General features: G+C 51.6%; 1 protein-coding gene across 1 annotated transcript in view; it reads left to right on the top strand.

The window, feature by feature from the left end:
- The first annotated feature begins 2,425 nt into the window (after positions 1-2,425).
- The window catches only part of Capn2 (calpain 2), a 59,075-nt gene continuing 34,035 nt past the window's right edge, over positions 2,426-27,465 (top strand). The window contains exons 1-2 of the mRNA XM_004653241.2: positions 2,426-2,662; positions 8,025-8,094. Coding sequence (XP_004653298.1) covers positions 2,426-2,662; positions 8,025-8,094 — 307 coding nt within the window. The remainder of the gene's footprint in view (positions 2,663-8,024; positions 8,095-27,465) is intronic.

The raw sequence follows: 27,465 nt of genomic DNA, 5'->3' as shown, positions 1-27,465 counted from the left end.
ATGCACATGGTGGCACATGCATCTGCAGTTCGTTTGCAGTGGCTGGAGGCCCTGGCATGCCCATTCTCTCCCTCCCTCCCTCTCTCTCTCTCACACTCTGTCTCTAATAAATAACTAAAAATAAATCTTTTTTTTTTTAAAAAAAAAAAAGAGGGCTGGAGAGATGGCTTAGTGGTTAAGGCGCTTGCCTGCAAAGGCAAAGGACCTCGGTTCAATTCCCCAGGACCCACATAAGCCAGATGCACAAGGTGGTGCATGTGTCTGGAGTTTGTTTGCAGTGGCTGGAAGCCCTGGCACACACACTCTCTCTCCCTCTTTCTTCCTTCCTTCCTTCCTTCCTTCCTTCCTTCCTTCCTTCCTTCCTTCCTTCCTTCCTTTCCCTCTCTCTCTCTCTTACTCTGCCTCTTTCCATCTCTCAAATAAATAAATAAGAATAAATTTTTTTTTTAAAAAAGGAGAAATCAAAGAAGCACCCACCATGTACAGACAGAAACATGGAAACTGTACAAGGAACTCTGCAGCTCCTCCTGGGAGCAGAATTCACTTGAACAGTCACTGAAAGTTACTTTGTGTTGCTATAGATACTGCAACTTTGAACAGCAAACTAACTCAGAAACAATGTAAGGCTGGACTAAGATGGTCTTCAGGGAGGCTCCAAAACCAAAATTTGCCAGTCCCGGCATTTCTGACATCTCAAACAACTGATTCTTTCCGCAGACAGCTGTCCTTGGAAGATGTTTAGTAGCTGTCCTGGCTTCTACCCAGGAGAGGCCTGTAGCACTCATGCCGGAGTTGTGACAGAATAAAGAATGTCTACAGGTGTCAAAAGCCCCCTGGAACAGATGGGGGGATGCCCCAGTTGCCCCTTGCTTTAAACAATGCACAGTTTTCCATCAAAAGGGAAATTCTGAGCTGGGCATGGTGGTGCACGCCTTTAATCCCAGCACTCAGGAGGCAGAAGTAGGAGGATTGCTGAGAATTCAAGGCCACCCTGAGACTCCATAGTGAATTCCAGGTCAGCCTGGGCTAGAGTGAGACCCTACCTCGAAAAAAAAAAAAAAAAAAAAAGGGAGGGCTGGAGAGATGGCTTAGCAGTTAAGCGCTTGCCTGTGAAGCCTAAGGACCCTGGTTCGAGGCTCAATTCCCCAGGACCCACGTTAGCCAGATGCACAAGGGGGCGCACGCATCTGGAGTTCGTTTGCAGTGGCTGGAGGCCCTGGCGCGCCCATTCTCTCTATCTGCCTCTTTCTCTCTATGCTTGTCACTCTCAAATAAATAAATAAATAAATTTTTTAAAAAAGGGAAATTCTCCCCTTAGCATAGGGAAAGCTTGCAGTGCGCATGCCGACTCTGCAGTTCTCTGTGCGAACTGCAAGTCAGACGCTGTCTCCAATGGAGTGGTTGCAGGGGCCACCAACACAGCTCTCTCCATACTGACTCAACTAACCTCCCGGTAATTGGAGTGTCTGGTTAAAAGCACATTATTATTATTTTTTTTAGTATGGGTTTGCCTCATACACTATTTGAAAACTAAACATAGTAAAAACATTTTCTATTTACTTGAAATTCGAATTTAACTTGGATGACGTTTTGTTTGCAAGGTAGGGTGTCGTTCTAGCCCAGGCTGACCCGAGACTCTGTCGTCCCAGATGGCCTCGTACACAAGATGACCATGCGACCTCCTATCTCCGCTGAGATCTGAACCTGGACACCACACCGGGACAGACTTTTTATTTTTCTTGCCAGATCACACAACCCTACATAGGGGCAAACTGCTGTCCGGTGACTGCTTGGTGGCTTAGAATCCCTGCTTTTCCTGTGCCACGTAGGGTTACATCACTGAACCCTTATAGGGCTGGTGGTTTCCTTTTTACCTGTAAGATGGGGACACCGGCAGCTGCTGCTCACAGAACCGTGGGCGCGGGGGATTAATGTGGACAGTGCCGGTGGGCAAGGCCTGCAGAGCCACCAGGAAGGACAGTGGCCCCGGGGGAGAGGCAGCTGGTTTAGTGTCTGCGCTCACTCCCTGGGCTCCGTTACTGACTCACGTTTCCTGGACAGTCATAGCGGGTTTCGGCCAGCCTTCCTCCCCACTGAGTTGGGGGGGAGACCGGGAGGCTAGCCGTCCAGCTGCGGTTTGAACCCCAACTCCTGCACCCCCCCCCAAGGGTCCAGGGCCGCGCCATCCCGGGAGCCGTCCGCAGGTGGCAGCAGCGACCCCGCCGCCCAGGCCTGCAGCCCGCCCGCAGGTCCCGGGCCCGGAGCCCAGCAGGCCGGGAGCGGACGAGGCCACACCCCGCGGCCCCGGCGCTTTCCGCCGGTGAATCATCGCCCGCAGTGCCGCTGCCGCTGCGCCCCGGGGCCCGGCCGCGCCCCAGCCCGGGAGGAGAGCCGCGCGCCGTGCCCGCGCCGTGCGCACTGCGCCATGGCGGGCATCGCGGCCAGGCTGGCCAGGGACCGCGAGGCGGCCCACGGGCTGGGCTCGCACGAGCGGGCCATCAAGTACCTCAACCAGGACTACGAGACGCTGCGCAATGCGTGCCTGGAGGCCGGGGCGCTCTTCCAGGACCCCTCCTTCCCCGCCCTGCCCTCGTCGCTGGGCTTCAAGGAGTTGGGGCCCTACTCCAGCAAAACTCGGGGCATCGAGTGGAAGCGCCCCACGGTAGGAAGCGATTGGGGCCGGGTCGGGGAGCTGGGGGGACCGGCACTATGTGTGTGGGTGGGTGGGGGGTACACCAGCCACTACCCCAGGCCAAGGGCGCCTCTGGGACAGCGTGCCTGCTGCAAGGGAGGTCCCATGGGGCATCCCGTGACCCACCCAGCTGGCCTTCCCCCTTCCTGTGCCCACAGCACTTCCCGGGACAGGACAGCTGCCTCCTGGACCCCACATCCCACTGGCAGGCCTGCCAACGAGGCCTTCCTCTTCACAGAAACTCGGGATGCTAGGAGGCTGGGGTGAAACTTCTGTTGGACTCCAGTGGAGAGACGGTGGGAGGTGGCTTGGATCTGCTGGCCGAGGATGGGAGGCGATATCCAACTAGGGTAGAAGGCTTCCAGTTCCGGTCTGTGGGCTTCGGGGGAGGGGCTGTCCACAGCCTGGCACCGCATCAGGGTGGTCTCACACAGCCACAGTGGATAGATTCATCCATTCAGAGTTCTGGTTTACCTCGGCAATGGGCAGCTACTAACGCCCCTCCCTCCATAACTTGTACCCAGGAACTAACAAAGGCCTCCTACGAGCTCGTTCCTGGCCATTCTGCTGGCCCAGAGTCCTCACTTGGGAACCTCTGGAGCTCTCCAAAACACTCTTGTTACGTCCTCAAGATCTCGGTCCTCAGGACCTGTCAGGCTTTGAAACAACTTCCTCTAATCCCCTTGTCCATTCTGTTGCCCTGGACACCCCACCCCAAGCTAGCTTCCCTCTTCCTATGGGGGTGTCACCAGGCTTTTCCGCTGTACACAGAGGAAACCTCCCGGGAAACCTGCCCTTTCAGACTCATGTCAGGACAGCAAGCCTTTCTCTCTGCCCTGCTTCCTTCGCCTGAGCCTCCCAGGCCACCCTCCTTTACCGGAACTCAGGACCCGGAGCACCCGGGTACCTGTCCTTGTTAACATACGGGGTGACTGTCGGTGAGTCATTGAACCTCTCTATGCCTCATCTCTTCCTCTAAAAACAAGAGGTGGTGAACCGACGTGGTGGTTCACACCTGTCACTGCAAGCCTCCGGGATCTGGGACAGAAGAAGCTGGAGTTTGAAGTTAGCCTGGACTACAAAGCAAGACCCTGTCTCAAAAATAAAAATAAAATCAATAAAGTAATATAAAATGAGATGAGATGAGATGAAAATTAAAAGAAGAGGGCTGGAGAGATGGCTTAGCACTTAAGGCACTTGCCTGCAAAGCCTAAAGACCCATGTTCAACTCTCCAGATCCCATGTAAGCAGAATGCACAAGGGTGAAGCAAGCACAAGGTCCCACATGCCCACTAGGTGGCACAAGTGTCTGGAGTTCAATTGCAGTGGCTGAGGCCCTGGAGTGCCAATTCTGTCTCTCTCTCTCTCAAAAAAAAAAAAAAAAAACTACCAAAAAAATTAAATTAAAAGAGGAGATGGGGCTGGAGAAATGGCTTAGCGGTTAAGATGCTTGCCTGCAAAGCCAAAGGACCTAGGTCTGATTCCTCAGGACACACATAAGCTGGTTGGACAAAGTGGCGTTGCATCTGGAGTTCATTTGCAGTGGCTGGAGGGTCTGGCATGCCCATTCTCTCTCTCTCTTTTTCTCTCTCCCTCTTCCTCTTTCTCTCGCTTTCTCAAACAAATAAAAAAAAATTTTTTTAAAAAAAACAGGGGTGGCTCCTAGCCATTCTCTAACACACCAGGTCCAACCTCACTTGTTTCTGTGAGACGCCCACTTCTTTTCTCTCCTCACCTGCCAGGCATGCTCTTTCCTGAATCTGGCTCACTCAAATCCTCAGGGACTTTGTCACAAGTCTCCTCCCCAAAAAGTGTTTCCTGACTTTATTAGCTGCCCCTCCCTGCCCCTCCCTGTGGTTGGTTCTCTCTCTCTCACGGCCTGGGGCTGATTCCCTCTGGGGCCTTTTCACCACTTACCAAGGCAGTCATGCAGGTGTACCTGTCCTGCTGGGCGGGCGACAGCGGCAGGGCATGGCACTGTGTATGTTACTCATCACAAACTCCTGATGCCCAGTCCAGGAAGTATCCAGTCGCAGGACTCAGCTCATTCACTCATCCACATTTCCTGGGTGCTTGTTCTATGCCAGGCACTGTCTAAAATGCCTGAGAGGAGCCGGGCATGGTAGCGCACACCTTTAATCCCAGCACTGGGAGGCAGAGGTAGAAGGATCGCCGTGAGTTCGAGGCCACCCTGAGACTCCATAGTGAATTCCAGGTCAGCCTGGGCTAGAGTGAAACCCTACCTCAAAAAACCAAAAATAAATAAATAAATAAATAGAAATAAAATGCTTGAGAGGGATCTGTGAGCAGAAAATACACTTTGTAGAACGAACGACTGTGGAACAGTAATGAGCCGCCAGGAACATCTGATTGTGGAAGCAGTGTACACAGCGGAATGTGCGCACCTGATGTTTGGTGCTGATTTATTCTTTACATTTATCCCCCATTCAGTCAGTAAGGAATTATTAAACATCTACTGCATGCCACGCACGGCGTATTTTGTTTCTGTCTCTGAAGACTGTACAGGGAGGGGAGACAGGCAGCCCACCCCACAACAGGTAGGAGTGCCTACGGGTCTTCCCCCTTCCCTGCTGCCCTCCCTCCTTCCCTCTTTCTCCTTCCCTTTTCTTCCTTCTCCCTTAAATCAGCGGCCCACATTCTCCACATCCATAGAGAGAAATAGAGCTAATTCATGGCCACTGTCTAGGGTGGGCAGGCCACACACTCCACAAGCAAAAGGAAGCTGAGGAAATTGAGGCTTGGGAAGACTAAACTCTTACTGAGAGTGAAGCAGGTGTGCAGAGGAGATTGAAGGCTAGGTCTACCCTGCGCATGCCCAGAGCCTACTCCTTGCAGCAGCTCTCTACCCCGACCTTCCTTATCTGACAGTGACCAGGCTGTGCAAAGGGAACAAAGCTTCCGACATGAACTAGTCATTGGTGACTATAGCGGAGCAATTGGAATGGAAGTGTGGGGCAGGAGCCAGACTACTGTGGACTCCAGAGTAAGAGAGCTGGAAATGAAGGGAGTGGCCCAGTAATTTAAGAAGGGTGTCTGTGACAGGGTTAGGAGGGAGGGAGGGAGAGAATGTATCTGAAAGACCCCTGTGGTTTCATCTATTTGTTCATCTGTGAACAACCTGACTGCATTAGAGCTTGAGTCACCAGGGAGGAAGGGATTAAAGAGGAGGGTGAAACAGCCCATGAGGAAGAGAGAGCAGGGCAGGGCAGCTGGTTAGCCTGCAGAGGGGGATCCGCAGCTCTTCCTGAGGGGATCTCACAACACTAGTGAGATCCAGAGGAAGGAGGATGAAGCAGGGCATGGCTACAGCCACAGTGAGGGCCCGGACCAGCGCAAAGCCACGGTGAGGAGAGAGCCAGCATCTGTCCAAGGTTGGCTTATCAGATCCTCCCAGCAGCCACGCAGGGGGGAGCAAGCTCAAGTATTGTCAGCTATGGCATGCTTACCAAGGCTTGCTAATGGCCTGCTCATTTAACCCTCAGAACAACCCTTTGTGGGAGGTACAATTGTTATCTGCAGCCCCATTTTACAGATGGAAAAACAGGCTTCAAGACCCGAAGCACCTTGCCAGCATCCTAGGTCCTAAGTGGCAGGGCCAGGATTCACAGTTGGGTTGTCAGACTCTAAAGCCCAAGCCGTTCCCCTTTCTTTGCTGTTCCATCCCATATTTTTAAAATTTTTTTTGTTCATTATTTATTTATTTATTTATTTGAGAGTGATAGAGAAAGAGAGAGAGGCAGATAGAGAGAGAATGGGCATGCCAGGGCTACCAGCCACTGCAAACAAACTCCCAACACGTGCGCCCCTTTGTGCATCTGGCAAACGTGGGTCCTGAGGAATCAAGCCTTGAACCGGGGTCCTTAGGCTTCACAGACAAGCGCTTAACTGCTAAGCCATCTCTCCAGCCCTCCATCCTATATTTTCATTCAAGGTGCCGCCAGCTGTGCCCAGGACTCATCTGTAGGCTGTAAAGATTGAACTCTGGCTTCTCTGGAGAGCCTGGGGCAGTTTCTAAAGCATAATAGAAAACCCCTCCTGGGATCAGAGCCCCATAAAAGGGTTTCTGGAATGGGGCCCGCTCTGTGCCATCGGCAGGAAAAGTGCTTGGCTGGCAGGCCACGGGCAGACTTGGCTCTGCTTGCAGGTCTGCTGAGGCAGAAGGACTTTCTCATTGTTCCCGCAGCCCTATAGGCAGAAAGGAATGTTGCTGGAAGCATCTGTACCACAGGGAGCCAGGGTGGCTGGAGGTTAGACTCCAATTGCACCCGGGGAAGGTGCCCACCAGATGGAGAGGGGCGTGGAGTGAGACACACTGATGCCACTCCATAACGGATGTGACCGACACTCCAGCAAACCAAAGTTGGTGAGCCCAGAGCTCAGATTAGAGCCGTAGCTTCCTCTGTAGCTTTAGGGTGGGGCTCCTGAGAGTCAGAAAACACTTTTCAGAGGACTGCAGAAGGGCTGAGCTCTGCAAGGCTGGATTTTGTCACACATCCTAACACTAATCAGAGGATCAATAGGAGTTTGCACTTGAGACCCCAGAGTTCATGCCCCAACATCATCTTCTCCTTGTGAGCTGGCTGGGCATCCTTTTCCTCCTGAGTTGGTCCCTTGCCTTTAAGGAGCTGACACCCACCCCGAGTTCCCAGGAGGGCTCAGTGACACAAAGCTAAACACTCTGTGTCTGCACTGAGCTGCACAGCAGTATGCAGAGTACATGGATGCTGTAGGTACCATGGCCCAGTGGAATAATCCAGAAGGGCTGGATCCAGTCCCGGCCCACGATGGTATGCTGGGAAGACAGGAATGCTCACAAGTGCCAGCAGAAAGTGTGCATTTGTGTTCTCAGTGGTACAGTGAAGACCCCGCAGCAGGGACGGAGGAGGATGACAAGGGAGTGGGACCTCATGGAGGAACTGGCATAGAGCCCTGGACTATGGTAATGTCGAAAATGTGATGGGCAAAGAAGGAGTGCCAGGCAAGCCAAACAACATGCATGCAGGAACAGAGGAGGTAGAAGGATCCAGCACGGTGGGCAGCAGGCCCTGGAGTGTGAATTGTCTTGCGGCCTGGCCGAGGAGGCTGCACTCCATACTCAGCAGTCCTGGGAGACAGAATAATGTGGCGGCTGCAGGTTGGGGGGTGATGACTGTCTGGGAAGGACCCTGTCTTCATCAGGACCAGTGAAGCAAGGACCCTACCCAAACTCTCCCCAGAGGGGAGGTTGAGGGAGAGAAGGGCATTTGTGGAAACTGACGCGCCCCTCTGCCTGCCTGCCGGGCTGACGGCGCACTGTGGGTCTCATTCTCAGGAGATCTGCGCTGATCCCCAGTTTATTGTTGGAGGAGCCACCCGCACAGACATCTGCCAAGGAGCCCTGGGTAAGTGGTGGGATCTTGGGCAAGCTGTGGTGAGTGGATTGGCTTGTGGCCGGAAGAGGAGGAGCCGGGAGCCCATGTAAGGCGTCTCTTCTGGAGCAGTGTGGTGATTTCCGTTTCCAGAAGCTCCCTGGAATTTCTTGGCTCCTGGGGTCAGCGGTTCTGCCCTGGCTCTGCGTTGTGATCCCTGCACTGGCCGAGTTTCTGAGGTTACAAAATGTTACCACCTGAAGGACCAAGGGGCTTCTGGACTTTGCGCCGGGGTCTCTGTAAATTGACTGTAAGCTGAGGACTGAGTACAAGCGTCTCCCCAGCCCACCCTAGACCAGTGGCAATGCTAAGACATCAGTTTGGTGAGGTTCAGGATGGGGGGGCAGGGACAGTGATTCACTGTGAAGGAAGAGGAAACCCAAAGGTTTGCTGGTGGCAGGAAGTGGAAGTACCAGGGCGAGCTCGGCGTTTGCAGACAGCGCCCCACCCCACGACAGCGCATGGACGAGCCTTGCAGCTCATGAACAGAGCTGCCTGTGTAATTAGAACCAGCTCGAGGGGCCAGATTGGGAGGCGCAGAGACCTGTCTGAGACCCAGCTCTGAGCTGTTGCTGAACATGCGCTCACTGAGCATGGGAACTCTAGGGGTCCCAGCTTGATCCTGAAACTTCCCGGGCTTCTGCGAGGTCCGAGCAGCCAGTCGAGAACTGTGAATCAAGGTTCTCAGGCAATCCACCCTCAACCTTTCATTATTCATAATAAATAAGGGGGCCATAGTTATTGAAATGGATGATTTGCTCTGAGAAATCAGAAACCTGCTCCCTGCCATCAACTTCATCTGGCTCCCCAAGCAAGCCCATGAGTAGCAGAACTGGTCAGCTAGAGTCGGTGTCCTTCCTATGCCCACTTCACAGAGGTTCCTAATGATAACAGCTAACATTTAGTAAGCCAGATGCTAAACCATGCTTGCGCCACCTCCAAGATACCATTGTGCTGTCAGTTTATAGACGAGGCTGCTACAGAGCACAAGCCTGGTATACTGATGCATGTGGTGTGACCCTGGGGTCCATGTGTGTATGGCAAGCTAGCCCCACTCAGCGATGTCAAGGTTCCTGCAGATCTTCAGGGTAGACATAGCCTGTGGGACCTAGGCCTGTTGGAACACAGCCAGGTTATTTTGACCTTGATCCTGAGTGCAGATTCCTGAGATGCCATCATGGTGCCTTACCTCCCACCCCTGCCCTCTCTTGCCACAAGAGAACAGCCCAGGCATCTGTGGGCATCTAAGGTGAGGGCTCCAGGAAGCCACTGGTTAAGAGAAAAATGGAAGCCGATACTGCTAATAATAAGAGCGGATGTTTTTTTTTGAGCCAGAGCCTAGCCATGGCTGCACTATCTCGAAGACACCACAGTTACTCTCATCTTATAGATGAGGTTTCTGGGGACATAAAATAACCAGAGTAGAGGCCAGGGGGGAGATCAAGACCCAGACCTGTTGGAACACAACATCCTGGGACTTTTGGTCAGCCCAGAACAAGCAGCACTCCTCCCAGACGAAACAGCTACTTCAAGTTTCACAACATCTTAAGGACCAAGCTGCAAGTCGTAAATACAGGACTTATTCAAGGCCTATGTAAATTCCTCCAGGCCACTTGGGAGGAGACAGCGAGGCTTAAATTCTTGGGAGATATCATCCTCTGATTGCACCAAACTGAATAACAAGAAGGTGGAATGTCAGCCTTTTAAAACTGTCTCCGAGCCGGGCATGGTGGCGCACGCCTTTAATCCCAGCACTTGGGAGGCAGAGGTAGGAGGATCGCCGTGAGTTTGAGGCCACCCTGAGACTCCATAGTGAATTCCAGGTCAGCCTGGGCTAGAGGGAGACCCTACCTCGAAAAACCAAAAATAAATAAATAAATAAAATAAAACTGTCTCCATAATTGGTCTAATTTTGAAGATCTTTAAAAAAATGCCATGTTAGCCATTTTATTTTCTTGGCCCTCTATTCTGAGAGATTCTGGTGAGATTACATGTGTGGTTTGCTGAACTCTCACCCTCATTCTGGCATCTGGGCACAAGTTTGTGAAAGGGGTGGTAACGTTGCCATGTTCCAAGAGGCTCAGAGAGCCACAGGCTGTGGTAGCAACTCAAGGCTCAACCGTGTCAGCAGCAGCCTGGGACTGAGGCCCACTTATCACTGGGAAGTTCAGTTTCCCAAATATGCAGAAGGGAGCAAGGTAAATGAAATGACTTCAAAGACGCCCTAAAATGTAGCACACGGCTGTCTACAGCTGCGTCTGCTGCCTGACAAGCTATTCTTCACTGCTTGTCCTGGAAGGTTGCAGATTGTGAGGTAACAGTGTCATTACCCATGAGCAGTGTGTGACACTGAGGGCCCTGTTTTCATAACATTGTCCTATGTAGTCATCCCAAGTCTGACGTCAGTATTTTCATGCTCTCTATGCAGATGGGAAAACAGGCTCAGCTCCCATGCTTCCCCCAAGCCGAGGGTGCAGAGCTGCGCCTGTCTGAGCCAGCTGCAGCGCAGAGCTTGGATGGGCCGGCCATGGACTCAGCAAAGAAAAATCCACGCTGAGCTCAGCCAGGCTGGCCCTGGAGCCAGATGCAGCTCTGTAAGGGCTGGCGTTTACCCTCCCCGTGTTCAGCAAGGCCCATGGCCTCCAGGGAGAGTGTGAATGGAGGATGTTGTCACAGCTGTTGAAACACCCTAGCCTTACGCCTGCTCCCTAGGCCCTTCAAGGTGGGTCACTCTAAGAGTGATCTGTGCCCCACAACATCCTCAGGGAGGTGTTCGCCACAGGGTACCCTCACCTACAGCACTATAGCTACACCCTTTCAGAGAAGTATAGCCCCCAGACCAATGAAAGAAGCGCCCCCCTCCCTGCTCCGTACACCACTTAGTGAGCCTGTGTGACCTCGGGCAGGACACCGAAACTTTTGAGCTGTAACATGGGAAGATGGTCCCCAATGCACCGTGATCGTGCTCAGGGTTTTGCAGTTTTCCAATGGTGTGAAAGGCACGCGCGTGCAGCAGAAACCGATGGCCTCTTCGTGTGCAGTCTTGCATGCGGAGTCTTGTGACGCTGTCGCAAATGCTGGGTGAGGACAGTGAGCCACAGCCCCAGTCAACCATGTAACCATAGGGGAAGCAATGGATACAGCGTCCTGCCAGGCACTGGGCTGCGTCCAGTAAGTTACATGGGACAGTCAACACTTTGCTGCGTCGTGCGATGCTGACCATCTCTAGGCTAATTTGAACATTCTGAGCACATTTCATAAAGGCTAAGCTAAGCCAGGATTGCTGGTGAGTAGGTAAATTAAATGCTTCTTTGATGTAAAGTATGATCGACCTACAGTGACCCCGTGGCAGGTCAAGGAGTATCTGTAATGATTACATAATTTTTAAGACAATGACTAGAAAACAGATGTTGGTTAGTTTGAGGGAGAAACTGAATCCATTCCTTTTTTTTCTTTTCCTTTTTTTTTTTTTTTTTTGTTGTTGTTGTTGTTTTTCAAGGCAGGGTCTTGCTCTAGTCCAGAGTTGACCTGGAATTCACTATGTGGTCTCAGGGTGGCCTCGAACTCATGGCGATCCTCCCACCTCTGCCTCCCAAGCGCTGGGATTAAAGGCATGCGTCACCCCCACCAGGCTTGAATCCTTTCTTCTCATAATAAGCGATCCTTCTCGCCCTCAGCCTTGCCCCAGCAGAGGCCCCTGCCAGCGTGCCAGGGGTCAGGGCTTCTCTGGTGAAAGTGCTCTTCACAGCTTTCTCCCCGGAGGCTGCTGTCCGCCCTCCCAGCTCCCTGCCCCAATGCAGCTCAGCAACGGGGCTCTGTTGTGTTTGGGCTGATCCTGGCCTTGGGCATCAGATAATGAGGCTGCAGGCACATCCAACGTCTAGGACAGATCTGACCGCGGGAGTGGGATTGGTGGGGGTTCCCCATCAGAACCTCCTACCCCTCCCCACACATGCGCACTTTCCTCTGAAGCCACCGTACACCCCGGGGGTGGCAGAGTGGGACAAGGTACCAGCCTGCCACCCACAGGCCTGTGGATAAGGACGTGATTTTCCCTTTGCTTGGACTTCCTTGGCTTTCCCACCAGCTGCCTGTGGCCACGAGCCATGGCACACCCACGTACGGCCTCGGTCACCTCACGTCTGGGAAGAGAGGGTTGGATCAGATTTTCTTGCGACATCCTGTGATTCTAAAATCTGCAGCGTGCACAGGAGCCCCCCGAGTCCCCCTACAGCCCCACACACCTTCAGCGCAACTGCGCTTGGGAGTTCACGTCATGCTCCACCATCCGTGGTGCCTCGCCCAGCATCAGCCCCCCCCCTCAACAGCATCAGGCCCAGCGGCCCCCATTCTGGGCTTCGGAAATGAAGGAACCCATGTCCCGTGAGGTCCAGTGACGTCCTCACTCACAACACTCTATAGATGATGGAGTCTCAGGATGAGGCAGTCCATACTCCTCTGGCTGGCCCAAGAGCTGGTGGCCTGGCCATCAGGCATGCAGTGAGACAGGCTGGACCAGCACTGTGGACAGAACGTCTAGCAGTGACGCAGATGCCCATTTGTACCACCCGATGTGGTCGCTATTAGCCACATGTCTGCACATCAGCAGTGCAAGTGAGGAGCTGAATTTAGGTTGTGTTGTTTTGAGGTTTTTTTTTTTTTTTTTTTTTTTTGAGACAGGGAGGGTCTCATTCTGTGGCCCAGGCTGGTCTGAAACTCAAGGCAATCCTCCTGCCTCAGTCTCCTAAGAGCTGAGATCACCTGACTGAGGAACTAAACCTGTTAATGTCCAGATAAAAGGAGCCACACTGCCTTGTGGCTGCTGCATCAGACAGGGCAGCAGAGCAGGGCAGGGGCGGGAAGCTGGGTGAGATATGCGGGCGAAGAAGCCGGGTTGATGCCAAGGGCCAGCAGGAAAGTGGAGAGTCTCCACTCTCCCCCAGCCTGAGGGAAGTGACATGACTATATGTGTTGTGGGCAACTCTCTGTTTGGGGCAGCCTTTTCTGGGCTGTTGCCAGGCGTAAAATGAGTAACAGGAGGGAAGGCCCTGTGTGACTGACTCATCGTCGCCCAGTCATAGGCTTGGCACGCAGCCGGCTGTGTTTCCTGTAGAGAGCTCCACCCAGCAGCTCCGGGGGACCCCACATTGTTGGTTATTTCCTTCTTGGACCTTTTAAAGCTGAGACCCACAGCTGTTTGAGGCCTGAACTCCCTTCCCTCCCTGGATTGCCTAGGACAGGAGAACTTGGTCCCTTCCTGGCAGGGTGTTGGGTCTGCCAGGGACGTGCAGTACCATTGTCTAAGAAGGGGGCAAAGTAGCTGGGAGCGACACTCCACATCTTGCTTTCTTTATCATTTCTGCAGCTGTGGCAAGGGAAATGAGTCACAGAGCAAGCAAAACTGAACCCAGCAGACTTGCTCCTCTGTGTAGACAATTCTTCATGGCATGGGGTTCGTGTGTTCATCGTAAGGGGTTCGGCAGCACCCTGGGGGCACTGGTAAGGGTACTGAGGCCAAAGTGACTCCTTAGGAAAGAACACATCCAGCATGCAGGGCAGGGCAGCGTTGTTGGGATATCTGGGCTTGTGGGAGAGAGGAATGAGTTTCCCACCAGCCCTGGGAGGAGCTTCAGCCAAGGAGAAGCTGGGGAGGACTCTCCCTGCTTCCAGGGGACTCATCTCTGCCTTTCTGGGCAGGCCTATATATGTTGTTGGTTTCCTGGCCCTGGGCCTCATGAACCACGCATCAGGAGAGCATCGAGCACGTCTCAGGCCAGGTGCCTCGGGGCCTGTGGAGCGCTGGGTGTCCTGAGCATCCTGACGTTGGCATCTCTCTGGGGTGACAGGGGGAGACCCAGCAGCTTAAACGTCCTGACAGGATCTGAATTTCGGGCTTCTAGGCACCGAGCTCAGGAAGGTCCTCGTATTGCTAAGCTTGTATCTAGTGTGGAACAGCTGGCCCAGCATAAGCAGCTGGAAAACCAGTCATTTGCTGGTTCTGGGGTAACTTTTCAGGCCCCTCAGGTGGCTACAATCAGACATGAATGGGGATGCCGCCTTCTAGAGGCCTCTTCCCATGTGTGATAGGGTCAGCTGGTCTTGAAGGATCTCTGCCTCTTGCGTGTTTTCTCTACCTTGGGGGCTAAAGATGACTGAACCTCTTACACAGTGACACATTTTCTAAGAGGCTGGGAGGTGACCTCTTTACAAAGCATCAGGTTCTTTGTTTTGTTTTGCTTTTTAGGTAGGGCCTCACTTTAGTCCAGGCTGATCTGAAACTCACTCAGTAGCCCAGGCTAGCCTCAAACTCATGGTGACTCTCTTACTCAGCCTCTGGATTCCTGGGATTAGAGGCACGTGCTAGCACATCTAACTCAGAGTGCTTTTGTTGTTGTTGTTGTTGAAACAGCATCTCACACTTTAGCCCAAGCTAGCCTGAAACTCACTGTGTAGTCCAGAGCCTCAAACTCACGGCACCTCTCCTGCCTCAGTTTCCCAAGTATGCTGAGATTACAGACGTGAGACACCACGCCCATCTACAAGGCCTCACTTCTGCTGCCCCTATTCACCCAACACGGAAGCATGGCCCAGGTTCAAGGGAGGGATACAGGGGCACCACCTGGTGGTGAAAAGTGCAAGGTTGCTGAAAGAGACTATTTTGGAAGAGGCTCGGCACCTTCCCTTTGATGCTAGATTTCCTGTCCTTTACCAGTGGAGACCCAAGGCTGCTAGGACACTAACCCAGTGCGGTTTGAGGACATCCCCTGTGTGCTCGGCGGTGTGAGACTCGAGTTGGGTTGATCTATTGGCCCACTGGAGACGCCCGAGAGCTCTGAATGTGCAGGCCAGCAACTGCCTGTCTGCCTCCCATCAGCCAACTTTCTTGAGTACCTCCCACAAGAAGAGCCTCAGGACTTCCAGAAAAAAGAAGATGACAAAATAAACTGGTCATGGTGGCACAAGCCTGTAATCCAAGCTACTCAGGAGGCTGAGGCAAGGAGAATCAAAAACCTAAGCCACAGACTGGGGAGATGGCTCAGCAGTTAAAGGTACTTGCTTGCAAATCTGCCAGCCAGAGTTCAGTAGTCCTCACCACCCAGAAAGGGCCAGTTGCAAAGTAATCCCACTGTGCCTGCAGCGATGGGAGGCGGAGCTAGGGAGCAGCCTACAAACAAGGGGCACCCCATCTCAAAGAAGGTGGACGGAAGACCAGGAGGTCGGAGGCTGCCCTCTGAACTCCAAATGTGCACACGCACACATACACACACATATACATGTGCACACACATTTTTAAAAATTCAAGGTCTGCCAAGGCAACCTAGTGAGATCCTATCTCAAAATAAAAAGCAAAGAAAGGAGGCTGGAGAGATGGCTTAGTGGTTAAGGCATTTGCCTGCAAAGCCAAAGGACCTTGGTTCAATTCCAAAGGGCCCATGTAAGCCAGATGCACAAGGTGGCACATGCGTCTGGAGTTAGTATGGAGCGGCTGGAGGTGCCCATTCTCTCTCTCTCTGTTTCTCCCTCACTGTCAAATAAATAAAAAACAAATAAAATAATTTTTTAAAGGGAGAAAGAACTGGGGACATAGTTCAGTGGTAGAGCCCTTGTCTAGCATCCATGACACCTGAGGTTCGGTCCCCGGCAGGGAAGGGAAAAGGGGGCAATGACAAAATGAAAATGTGGGCCTTTCTTCATAAGAGCCTCTTGCTTTGGTCTTCCCTCCCCACGCTGAACCACTCTGTTCTATTCTAGGTTCTCTGTTTGTCCCCAGCCTCCTTTCTTTGGCTTCCCCACACTGTAGGGCAGGCCATAATTCTCACTGGATTCCAGCACGGTGTCTACCCGTCTCCAGATCGCTTAGGACATTGTGGAGAGAGACCCTTTGCTCTGGAGCTGATGGAAGAGAGCAACTAAGTGAACTAAATATCAGTTTTGGCCATGCTATGGTAGGGTTTCTACAGGAAAGAAAATAGTAAGAGGAGTACCTGAAAGGATGATTAAGGAGAGAGAGGCAAGGGAAGGTGGAAGGCATCCCTGGACAAGGAGCTGACTGTGCCCTTCCCTGGCAGGGACAGCTCAAGTGTGAGTGCTTTACTGCACACGGAGGGGCCGGAGCCCCAGGAGCCAAAAAAAAAAAATTCTCGAAAATTCCATGGAGAGGACTGGAGAGATAGTTTAGCAGTTAAGCGCTTGCCTGTGACGCCTAAGGACCACAGTTTAAGGCTCGGTTCCCCAGGACCCACGTTAGCCAGATGCACAAGGGGGCGCACGCGTCTGGAGTTCGTTTGCAGAGGCTGGAGGCTCTGGTGTGCCCATTCTCTCCCTCTCTCCCTCTCTCTGCTTCTTTCTGTCTCTGTCACTCTCAAATAAATAAGTTTTAAAAAAAATTACATGAAGAGGTGGTGCTCCGTTTCCAGACCTGCTCTTGACGTCTGACCCAACCTCTCTGGCCTTCGCCCTCACCAACCATCTGCTCTGGGCTGTGCCCGTCCCCCACACTTTGGCTGCTCCCTTCCTCAGCCTGTCCCAGCCCCCTTCATCCGGATCCCCCCCCCCCCCCCGTCGCACTCGTCCCCTCCCAGTGGAGGCCCGTGCTCACTGCACCATGGTCACGGTCTCCTTATCATGCCTGTGCTCACGGGCTGTGAGCTGGCAGCAGGGGAGGCTTGACTGTGCTTAGGCAGAGCACAGACTTGTTACTCAAGAATGAATGAGGGGCTGCAGAGGTGGCTTAGTGGTTAAGGCGCTTGCCTGCAAAGCCTAAGGTTCAACTCTCCAGAGCCCACGTAAGTCAGACGCACATGGTGAGGCATGTGCAAGGTCACACATGCCCACTAGGTGGGGCAAGCGTCTGGAATTAGATTGCAGTGGCTGAGGCCCTGGCGTGCCAATTCTCTGTCCCTCTGTCTCTCTCAATCTCTCTAAAAGGAAAAAAGAAAAGAAAGAATGAATGAGTAGACAGAAGCTTGAGACTAGACTGGAGGAAGAAGGACCACCTGTGGGGGTGAGGGGGAGGAAGAAGTGGGTACAGATGAGAGGGGGGAACCAGGAGGGTTAAATCTTCCCCTCAGACATCCCTCCAGAAGTCACCGGCATGAATAACCCACCACATGCCTTCGCTGGAACAGCCAGGTGACCATGGCCTGGCCGCAGAGCTGACTCTCAGGAAGCAGAAGCAGGGAGCATTGCTCTGGAAATTTCCTGGCATGGCCCTGAATGAATCCATCCTTTCAGAAGAGGGCCCCGGTGCTTAAAGGAGTCATTCATAAAATCCATCCGAGAGTGCCCTGGCTAAAAGGAGGGTCTTGGCATGGCCGATGCGAGGGTTCTGTCTGTGAGCTTGGGGGTGGAGGGTTGTGGATACCAAGGGTGCTATGGGAGCCCCGGGGGTGGGGGGGCCGGCCCAGCTGGGGACAATTAGTTCTTTCATCCAGGTATCCTGAGTGAATCCGCAAAGGTGAGACCAAGGGGCCCAACAGCTGCTTTTGTCATGCAAATTGAAAAGGGTGGGGAACGTTGGAATGTGGAGCGCTCCCTGGGGACCCATATACAGAAATGACTTAAGTACAGCCCTTGGGTGCCCTAGGATGGGCCAGAAAACATGCCACTAAGCAGTCGTTGAACAAGTGAATCAATCTAGAAGAGAATGCTGGTCACGCGCGGGCAGGAGACCCTGGGAGAACACACAATGAAGGCATGGCGCGCAGGCGTGACGAGAGGGATTTGGCTCCCAGGGGACGGGCGACATTTGGCTCTGTCAGGAAGTCACGCAGAGAAGGCGACACTGAGGACTGGTATACCAGTTATTCTATCATTGATGGGACAAAATACCTGACCAGAAACACCCTGGAGAAGAGTTGATGTTGGCTTACAGTTCCAGAGGGTTGAGTCTGTCGTGGCGGGGAGCAGCATGGCAGGAGCAGGGAACCTCCGTCACATCCTCACATCAGCGAGAGGAAGGAGAGAGAGAGAGACAGGATGTGGGGCTATTCAGAACAAGTCACGCAAGAGTGAGATTCTACCTCAAAAGAAGAGGAAGAGAAGGAGGAGGAGGAGGAAGAGAAGGAGGAGGAGAAGGAGGAAACAAGTCAAGGCCTACCCTGAAGTGACACACTTCTAGCAAGTCTCCACAATGTTCCGTAACAGTGCCTCCAGCTGAGGATTAAGTACTCAAACCCTTGAGCCTATGGGGGCATTGGCCATTCAACCCCCGCCCAAAGTCCAGCACCCAGTGAAGAGGGAATTTGGCTCTGGTGGAGGGATGCGTGGCGCTTCACCTCTACAGTGCCCACTCTGGGGTCTTAAGCAGTGGCATTTGTGACTGTGACCTTGTGTTCCTCCTTTACCTGTATTTGGACACTTCTGCCGACACCCCCCCCAAAAGTTTTCAGAGGCTCAGAATAAAGGGATTTGCCTTCTGCCCCTCTCCCTCCTCACTCCCTCCTTAGTCACAACCTCTCCTTCTCCCCACCGGCCTCATACTTTACTTTCCAGGACGTTATTGCCAAAGGCAGCTAAGGTTTGCACATGACAAGAATAAACAGCAAAGTTCACACAGCCAGAAGTGGCAACATCAGGAATCAAACCAAATATTCCCAACCTCTGCTTGTCAGTCTGTTAGGTGGAGATCCAGGGACTTTCTCCTGAGTTCTAGTCTGGTCTGGGGGTTGCCTGAAGATCCGTTAGGACACAAGCTGCCCACGAACCCCTTTGCCCTGTGCGGACCAGTGAGAGAACAATTATCAAAGGTATAAGGAGTAGGCTCATGGGCCCCAGTTGCTTAAGCCCCTCACCAGTTGAGCTGAGCAGCGCCCCTGCCTGGAGTGACCCCTGGCTGTCCTCCAAGGTTCTCAGACTCTCAGGCCACAAGCTCAGTGGGCAGCCTGCTTATCCCCTTTGCTGTCCTTCAGCTACCATGGTGGGACCGAGAGGTGTCGGAGACACTGTGGGAAGGGCGGTCCGTCCCTGGGAGGGGAAGTGATGGGAAGGGAGACCCAGAGGGGCTGGGCCAATGAATGAAGCCAGCCAGGGCAGACTCAGAGAGCAGCCTGAGGAGCCCAGGGAGGGTGGAGTTAGGGCTAATGTCTCCTGGGGCAGAGAGGCAAACAGGTGTGTGGAACGTGCCAGAAGGACTAAAAAAGCTAGAAACAGAACCAGGTTGGCAAGTCTCTGAGTGAGCAGGCATGCACCCAGCCTTGGGCAAAATACACCCTGGACGAGAATTCTGCAGATCCGTGCCTGGGGGCGGGGGGGGGGGAGGCAAGAAATCTCAGTGCCTGCCCAAGCAAAAGTTAGAGGGGCCAGGCAGGCTGTGAGACCCTTGGACACCTCCCCTAATAATTTCCTTCTTTGCAATGCTGGCTCCAGATTCCAGAACCCTACCTTTCCCATCCTCCTCAAAACTGCTCTTAGTCATTTTACATCTGAGCTTTTCACTCCAGGGCCTCCATCTCCATTGGTGTTTACAGTGTAAGTGTGGTGGTCTCTCCATGTGGGGACAGACAGACAGCAAGGCAGGAAGCCCTTTACTGCTCAGGCTGTGCCTGGTTTTTTGTTTGTTTGTTTTATGGTTTTTGGTTTTTTTTTTTTTTGCACATGGGTGTGGCATGCTGCCTATGTGTTAATGCATGTATGTTTGTATGCATATGAAAGGCAGAGGTCAATGTCAGGTGTCTTCGTCAATTGCTTCCCATCATATATACTGAGACAGGGTTGCTCGCTGAACCTACAGCTCGCAACCTCAACGAGCCTAGTAGCCAGCTTGCCCTGAGGCCGCCCCGACTCTGCCTTCTGAGCGCTGGGATGACAGGCACCTGCCGCTGCGCCTGGCATTCATGTGAGAGCAGGGATCTGAACTCAGGCCCTCAAGTGTGTGTGACAAGTGCTTTACTGACCAAGAAGGCATCACTCCAGGCCAGGCTGGGAAGTCTGAGTGCCTTCCAGAAATGGTGCTTGGCTCGTGTGGGGCAGCCTGGATGACATGACTCGAGGATAATGTGTAGACGATGTGGTCAAGCCCTTCCTAGCAGTGACCCCTGGGCGAACCACAGACATGTCCGACAGCAGCCAGCTTCCACCCTGGGGAGGCACAAAGTCTGTTCGACGAGTGCTGCAGTAACCCCTTGGTGACCCTTCTCCCAGTTCATGTGCAAGGCGCTGGCAGACAGAGGCCGGCATGGCGCCCCCAGGGTGAGAACGGCAGCTGGGAGATGGTGCGTCAGGGCTGAACAGATGCCAAGGCAGAATCTGTTAATATTCACATAGGCCTCTCCTCGTGCCCAGAGACCACAAGGGCACGGTGTAAATGTAACAGTATGCAACAACGTTGGTCTTTAAAGGGAAGCAGGCGATTCTGGAGAAAAGGCACTTCAAAGCTGCCCAGACAAGGGCTGAGCCAGAAGGGCACCCTCAGAGGGTGACTCAGTGTCTCCAGTGGGCTCCGTGGGGCACCGCCTTGAGAGATGGCAGCAGTGGGGCTCCAGGGCTAAGGAAGCCTAAGAAACTTGCATTACACCCTCCTCTTACATCCCAGGGATGGCTATCATGTGACTTTGTTGAGAGAAATCTCTTGCACGTGACCTGGGTAGAAGGGCCTTTCCAGAACTTATTTGGCTGTAAAACATTTTCCCAAAGGATGCCCCGTTCTCGTCTTTTTATTTTTTTAATTTTTTTGGTTATTTTTGTTTTATTTAAGAGTGACAGACAGAGAGAGAAAAGAGGCAGAGAGAAAGAGAGAGAGAATGGGTGCGCCAGGGCCTCCAGCCACTGCAAACGAACTCCAGATGCGAGCTTCCCCTTGTGCATCTGGCTAACGTGGGTCCTGGGGAATCGAGCCTCGAACCAGGATCCTTAGGCTTCACAGGCAAGCGCTAAACCACTAAGCCATCTCTCTAGCCCCCATTCTCGCCTTAAACTGGTGTCTACAGAGTGCACTTGGGGATGGAGGGCACTGGAATGAGCCAGCAGATTGGTGGTTTGCAGCTATTTCAACATGGAGAACTTCCAGCAAAAGATCACAATTTTTATGTAGCTATTTAAGCATTTAGGTTTTAAGCTATACTCCCTTACTGGAAATGCTGTATTTCTGCTATGAGTGTATAAACTCAATTGTCTATTGACTGAAAATAAACTAGGGCCCCGTCATAACAAACTATAATCCATGCATGAAAAGGGACACACACTGTTCTATACAACAAGTCATCCCAAAGTACCTCAGATTACGAAAATGGGCCTTACCAATGGAGGTAATAATACTGTTTCCCCCATATTTTCTTTATGATTGTTTCTGTATTCTCCTCCTTTTCATCGGGATATTACAATACTGTTCTGTCTCTTAATTTGTCTTCCTTAGCACATCTCGGCGATGACATCATATTAGCAATTGGAATCTTTGCTCTAGAAAGTGGCTCTGTGGAATTTTACTGCAGAGTCGGGCCATGATGATTGATTTCGGAAGTCCTCTATGAATAGAGGCCTAGCAAATTCCCGTCTTGGCCATGCTCATCACACTCGCGTGTAATGAACATAGAGCTCTCCCATTCACCTAGACTGGCCAGCCAGAACGCCCCAGGAGCCGGCCGTGCCTACCTTCCCAGTGCCAGGCTTACACGATCTGCTGCCACACCCAGCCTTCCACGAGGGCACCAGGGATCCAAAGTCATGTCCTCATGCTTGAAAGTCAGGCATTTTACCCACTGAGCCATGTCCCAAGCCACATTTTTATTTAAATATTAATTTATGATGTGTGATTTACAGTTTGATGGTTCCTAGATTATATTTAGTCAATTTCCACTCTGGGATTATAATAGCCAGCAGACTTAGAGGACAGCCAAAGGCCTATAGTCTGAGGAGCCCAGAGAGGGTGGAGTCAGGGCTAATGTCTCCTGGGGCAGAGAGGCAAACAGATGTGTGGAATGTGCCAGAAAGAGTAAAAAGCTAGAAACAGAACCAGGTTGGCAAGTCTCTGAGCGAGCAGGCATGCACCCAGCCTTGGGCAAATACACCCTGGATGAGAATTCTGCAGATCTGTGCCTGGGGAAGGCAAGAAATCTCAGTGCCTACCCAAGCAAAAGTTAAAGCTCTTCTAGAGTTTTTATGAAATCACATAAATATTATACTAAATATTACCATAATCAAAACATCAAAATATGACATAAATACCTAAGCATACAAATTATATAAATGAGGCCAGGCATGGTTGCACACGCCTTTAATCCCAGCAGTCAGGAGGCAGAGGTAGGAGGATCACCATGAGTTCAAAACCACCCTGAGACTACATAGTGAATTCCAGGTCAACCTGGGCTAGAGTGAGACCCTACCTTGAAAAAAAAACAAAAAAAATATGTAAATGAATAGGTTTATCATAGTTAACATGTAAATAATATACATATGAATATTTAAGATGTGTAATGTTATTATTCATACGTTCATTATTACATTTATCTTTTTTTTTTTTTTTTTTTTTTGGTTTTTCAAGGTAAGGTCTCACTCTGGCTCAGGCTGACCTGGAATTCACTATGTAGTCTCAGGGTGGCCTTGAACTCATGGTGATCCTCCTACCTCTGCCTCCCAAGTGCTGGGATTAAAGGCGTGCGCCACCACACCCAGCTTGAATTTATCCTTTTTTAAAAGGAAGAAATATTTATTCTGGTTCAGTGTTTCAGAGGTTATAGTTCATAGTCACTTGGTCTCTTGGCTCTACTGTTTCTGGAACGTGAAGAGACAGAATGTCATAGCAAGGAGCGTGGGCTGGAGCCGAGCTGCTCACCGCATGGTAACGTGAGCCCAAGCGGGGCTGGGAATTGCTCCTGCCTCAGCTTTCCAAGTGCTGGCGTGACAGGGCACCGTCACAACAGGCTCCTTTAGATATTTTCTTTCTGGCTATGACTCATTTTAATTTCCCTGTAAACATGGGAGTCAGCTAGGTTCCAGTTTAAAAAAAAAAAATCTATTGCTATTTTTATTGGGGTCATATTTTTTATAGACTAAGAGGAAAAGCCACTTTCAAATTTTACTTAAGGCTAGAGAGATGTCTCAGCAGTAAAAGACAAAAGACACTTGCTTGCAAAGCCTGGTGGCCCAGGTTCAAGTCTCCAGTACATACATATAGCCAGATGCACAAAGCGGTATACATGTCTGGAGTTTGTTGGCAATGGCAAGAGGATCTGGTGCCTCTATTCTCTGACGCTTTCTCACTCTCCCAACTTGTCCCACTTCTATCTGATTGTGTGTGTGTGTGTGTGTGTGTCGTCCATCCCTCTGAGTCTAATTAGCGTTGCCTGCATGAGCACGCAAGGGGATCACTTACTGGAGTATGGACAGCTTACCAGGGGCTACACCACTGAAGACATGTCTCTCCTAACCTCAGAATCTATGAACTGCCAATAGCTGGGAAGGGTGGCAGCCTCATGTGTCCCTCTACCATTCATGATGGACTGCTGATACACCCAATCTTGTGCAGGTCTTATGCACCTAGACAAGTTTTGAGTCTCCCCAATAGTCACCACCCACAGCAAGAAGCTTCTGAGGGCATCATTAATCTTTAGGTACAAACATACATTTTTAGAGAGCGGTTTGGTGGGCACGCACTGCCATCTAGCCAAACAAAATTATAGTAGCTTGGGCTGGAGAGATGGCTTAGCGGTTAAGCACTTGCCTGTGAAGCCTAAGGACCCCGGTTCGAGGCTCGGTTCCCCAGGTCCCACGTTAGCCAGATGCACAAGGGGGCACACACGTCTGGAGTTCATTTGCAGAGGCTGGAAGCCCTGGCATGCCCATTCTCTCTCTCTCCCTCTACCTGTCTTTCTCTCTGTGTCTGTCGCTCTCAAATAAATAAATAAAAAATTTAAAAAAAAATTATAGTAGCTTCCTTCCTGGGATCTGTGATTTCCCTAGCCACAAGCCTTGGGTTAGGTTTTCTGTATCAGGCATGAATCCTGTGCCATAGAGCAAGTCCTACCAGAAAGCAGCTGGTCAGCCCCTTAACAGTCACACCACTATTGCAGTGGGTACATCTTGCCCGGCTGGTTGGTTGTGCAGCAACCAACTGGATAAGCTGACCACTGGATAAGACTGAATGACTTTTCTCACGTCATCCTGCACAACACCTTGTGGCGCTATGGAAACTACCCACTAGAGAGGAAGCTTCCAGACCCTTCCAGCTTGATTTCTCTGTGTTCTGTGTTGGAAGCATGTGGCATCCTTAGCAATAGTTCTAACCACTGGTTCTGGTGGACACCCAAGAATTGCAATAGTGTCCTGTATTAATGGGCGACCAGCATCTGACAGGAGGTATCCCATGTCTAACACTAGGATTTTCCTCTAACAATCTATGACCTCTGGGAACAGTGTTATCCACCTTATTTTTAGTTATTTATTTGAGAGAGAGAGAGATACAGATATAGGCAGGTAGAGAGAGAGAGAGAGAAGGGGCATGCCAGGACCTCCAGCCACTGCAAACAAACTCCAGATGCACACGCCCCATTGTGCATCTGGTTTGCATGGGTCCTGGGGAGTCGAACCTGGGTCCCTTGGCCTTGCAGGCAAATGCCTTAACTGCTAAGCCATCTCTTCAGCCCCCAACTCTTTTATTTAATTAAAAATTTTAATTAACAAAGAAGTATTCTTTCATGTAGGGAAATCCATTTTTATGAGAATGTATCTTTGTGGCCAAAAATACAGGCCAGTTTTTAAAACAAAGTAAAGAATTGTCCCAAGCCCCTGCAAACAGGCTCCCACGCACCCTTGGAATTGTTAAGAAGGGTCGACAGCTTCCCAGGGCCAGCCAACCACTCTGAGCAGTTCTGACACTGTTCAGATCAGCAGTTTGTAAACATAGTTGGACCCTCTCTCAGAAGACGGCCTGACTCTATAGGTTGGGGAGAGTTGTCAGGATTCTAGAATTGGGAGTAGGCCCTCTATAGTGTTACTTTAGAGGAGCCACAATTGAAGGAGCGGCCAGGGAAGACATGCCCTGGCCACTGGTCTCCAGTTTTCCCATGAGCTGAACCCTCCGGGCAGCCAGGGCCTCTAGAGTACAATGAAGTCCGTCGAGGGTGCTCGTGGGCACAGAGCAGGCTGGACAGTATAGACCGAGCATCGAGGAGGACATCAGCTGGACACTCAGTTCCAGCTCACCACGGTCCAGTGCCTCAGGCCCCACAGGCAAGTGTTTTTGTCTAGAGATAGGAGCAGTAAGTGGGGACCCAAAAGTGGTTCACAAAGCCAAGCATAAACAGACTTTGCGCCTGTGTCTTTGTGGCCAAGAATATGGGCCACTTTCACCAACAGAGTTAAGTGATCATCTCATTTTCTGCTGGGGATGCCTACCAGGAAAGGAGGATAGGTGTTGGGTACTGTGAGGGAAACTGCTCAGAGCGTCCACCCCAGCCTCCCTCCTGCCGACTTCTTACACGGCTGGAGAGCAAAGCAAAAATAATGTACCGAGGAATATGCCATGAAAATCCTGTCTTGCTGGGCATGGTGGCGCACGCCTTTAATCCCAGCACTCAAGGCAGAGGTAGGTGGATCTCTGTGAGTTCAAGGCCACCCTGAGACTACATAGTAAATTCCAGGTCAGCCTGGGCTAGAGTGAGAAGTGAGACCCTACCTCGGAAAATTAAACAAAAAAAAAAAAAAAAAAAAGGAGGAAGAAAGAAAAAACGAATCCAGTCTTTCCAGTGCATGCTAATCCTCTGGTTTACTTTCTTGAGCCCCAGCTGTTTGGCCTCATTCCAGGAGGCCTCAGCCATTTGAAGACACCCTCTGGGGCTTTCTGGAGCTAAAACCGATTAGAGCCATATCCCTTTGTAGCATTAGAGTTAATCTGGTTATCAGGTCTTTCCTAAGTAGGCAGCTGGCTTTATTACTAGCCTAGGCTGTAACTTCCCCAAACAAGCTGGGCTGACAGGGGACTCAAAGGACTTCTCCCACTAAGGGCACCTGTCCAGCAGCAAGTGGCCAGGATTATCCAGACTTCCCATAAAGTACCTTAGAGCAGGTAGATTCCGACCTTGATGGGGACCAGCAAGGACTTGAACCCTTCCCAGGGAAGGGTCGGACTGAGTCAGGCTACAGCTGATGAAGTTGGCAGCAAGTGTCCCCGTGGAGAGAAACCCTCCATTGGAGAGATGCTGAGACATAATCCTGTCACCTCTCAAGGACTAAAGTCCCAAGATTCTGTCCTTTAATTTTTTTTTTAATTAATTAATTAATTAATTAATTTGAGAGCGACAGACACAGAGAGAAAGACAGATAGAGGGAGAGAGAGAGAATGGGCGCGCCAGGGCTTCCAGCCTCTGCAAACGAACTCCAGATGCGTGCGCCCCCTTGTGCATCTGGCTAACGTGGGACCTGAGGAACCGAGCCTCGAACCGGGGTCCTTAGGCTTCACAGGCAAGCGCTTAACCGCTAAGCCATCTCTCCAGCCCGATTCTGTCCTTTAAATCCGGTGAATTCAAACCTGACACCAGCCAAGGCCAGGAAGGCTGCACGTCAAAAGCTTTGGGGGAGGCGGAGGCGGAAGATGGGCGTGGCTGTGGGTGCATATATGCAACGTCACATGTATGGAGGTAAGAGGATAGCTTTGGGTGTTGGCCTTCACCCTCCACACTGTTTAGGACAGAGTCTTCGTTCACCAGCGTTCACTGCTGGATTGGCCAGGCTAGCTGGCACACAGACTTCCGGGCACTCTCCTCTGTCTGCCTCTCTTCTCACTGTAGATGCAAGCCACCAGCTCTATAGCATCTGACGTTACACGGGTTCTAGGGATCTGAACCCAGGCACTCATGTTTGTCTGACAAGTGGTGTATCCGCTGAGTCATCTCCCCAACCCTAAAGGCTTCAGCCACTCTAACTGGGGGTATTTGGATGAGTCCCTGAACCCCGAGACCTATTTCCACTGGGAAACAGGGTGATACGAATACCTGAACTGGGGCTGGAGAAATGGCTCAGCGGTTAAGTGCTTGCCTGTGAAGCCTAAGGACCCTGGTTCGAGGCTCGGTTCCCCAGGTCCCACGTTAGCCAGATGCACAAGGGGGCGCATGCGTCCGGAGTTCGTTTGCAGAGGCTGGAAGCCCTGGCGTGCCCATTCTCTCTCTCTCCCTCTATCTGTCTTTCTCTCTGTGTCTGTCGCTCTCAAATAAATAAATAAATAAATAAAAAAGAATACCTGAACTGTTTTGTGACCATGAAGAGAGATGACAGTGCGGGAATGTGTGGGAAACATTTAGCACAGGCCTGGCACATAGCAAGCCTTTGTCCACTTAACAGTTCCAGTCACTGCACAGATCTTATTGCCAAGAAGGCTCAGATGAGCAGATATTAAACTAAATAAAAGGGGCTGGA

Source organism: Jaculus jaculus, chromosome 1 (genome assembly GCF_020740685.1).
Source record: "Jaculus jaculus isolate mJacJac1 chromosome 1, mJacJac1.mat.Y.cur, whole genome shotgun sequence".
Lineage (NCBI taxonomy): Eukaryota > Metazoa > Chordata > Mammalia > Rodentia > Dipodidae > Jaculus > Jaculus jaculus.
The sequence above is the reverse complement of the archived record's forward strand: the minus strand, read 5'-3'. Positions and strand labels throughout refer to the sequence as shown.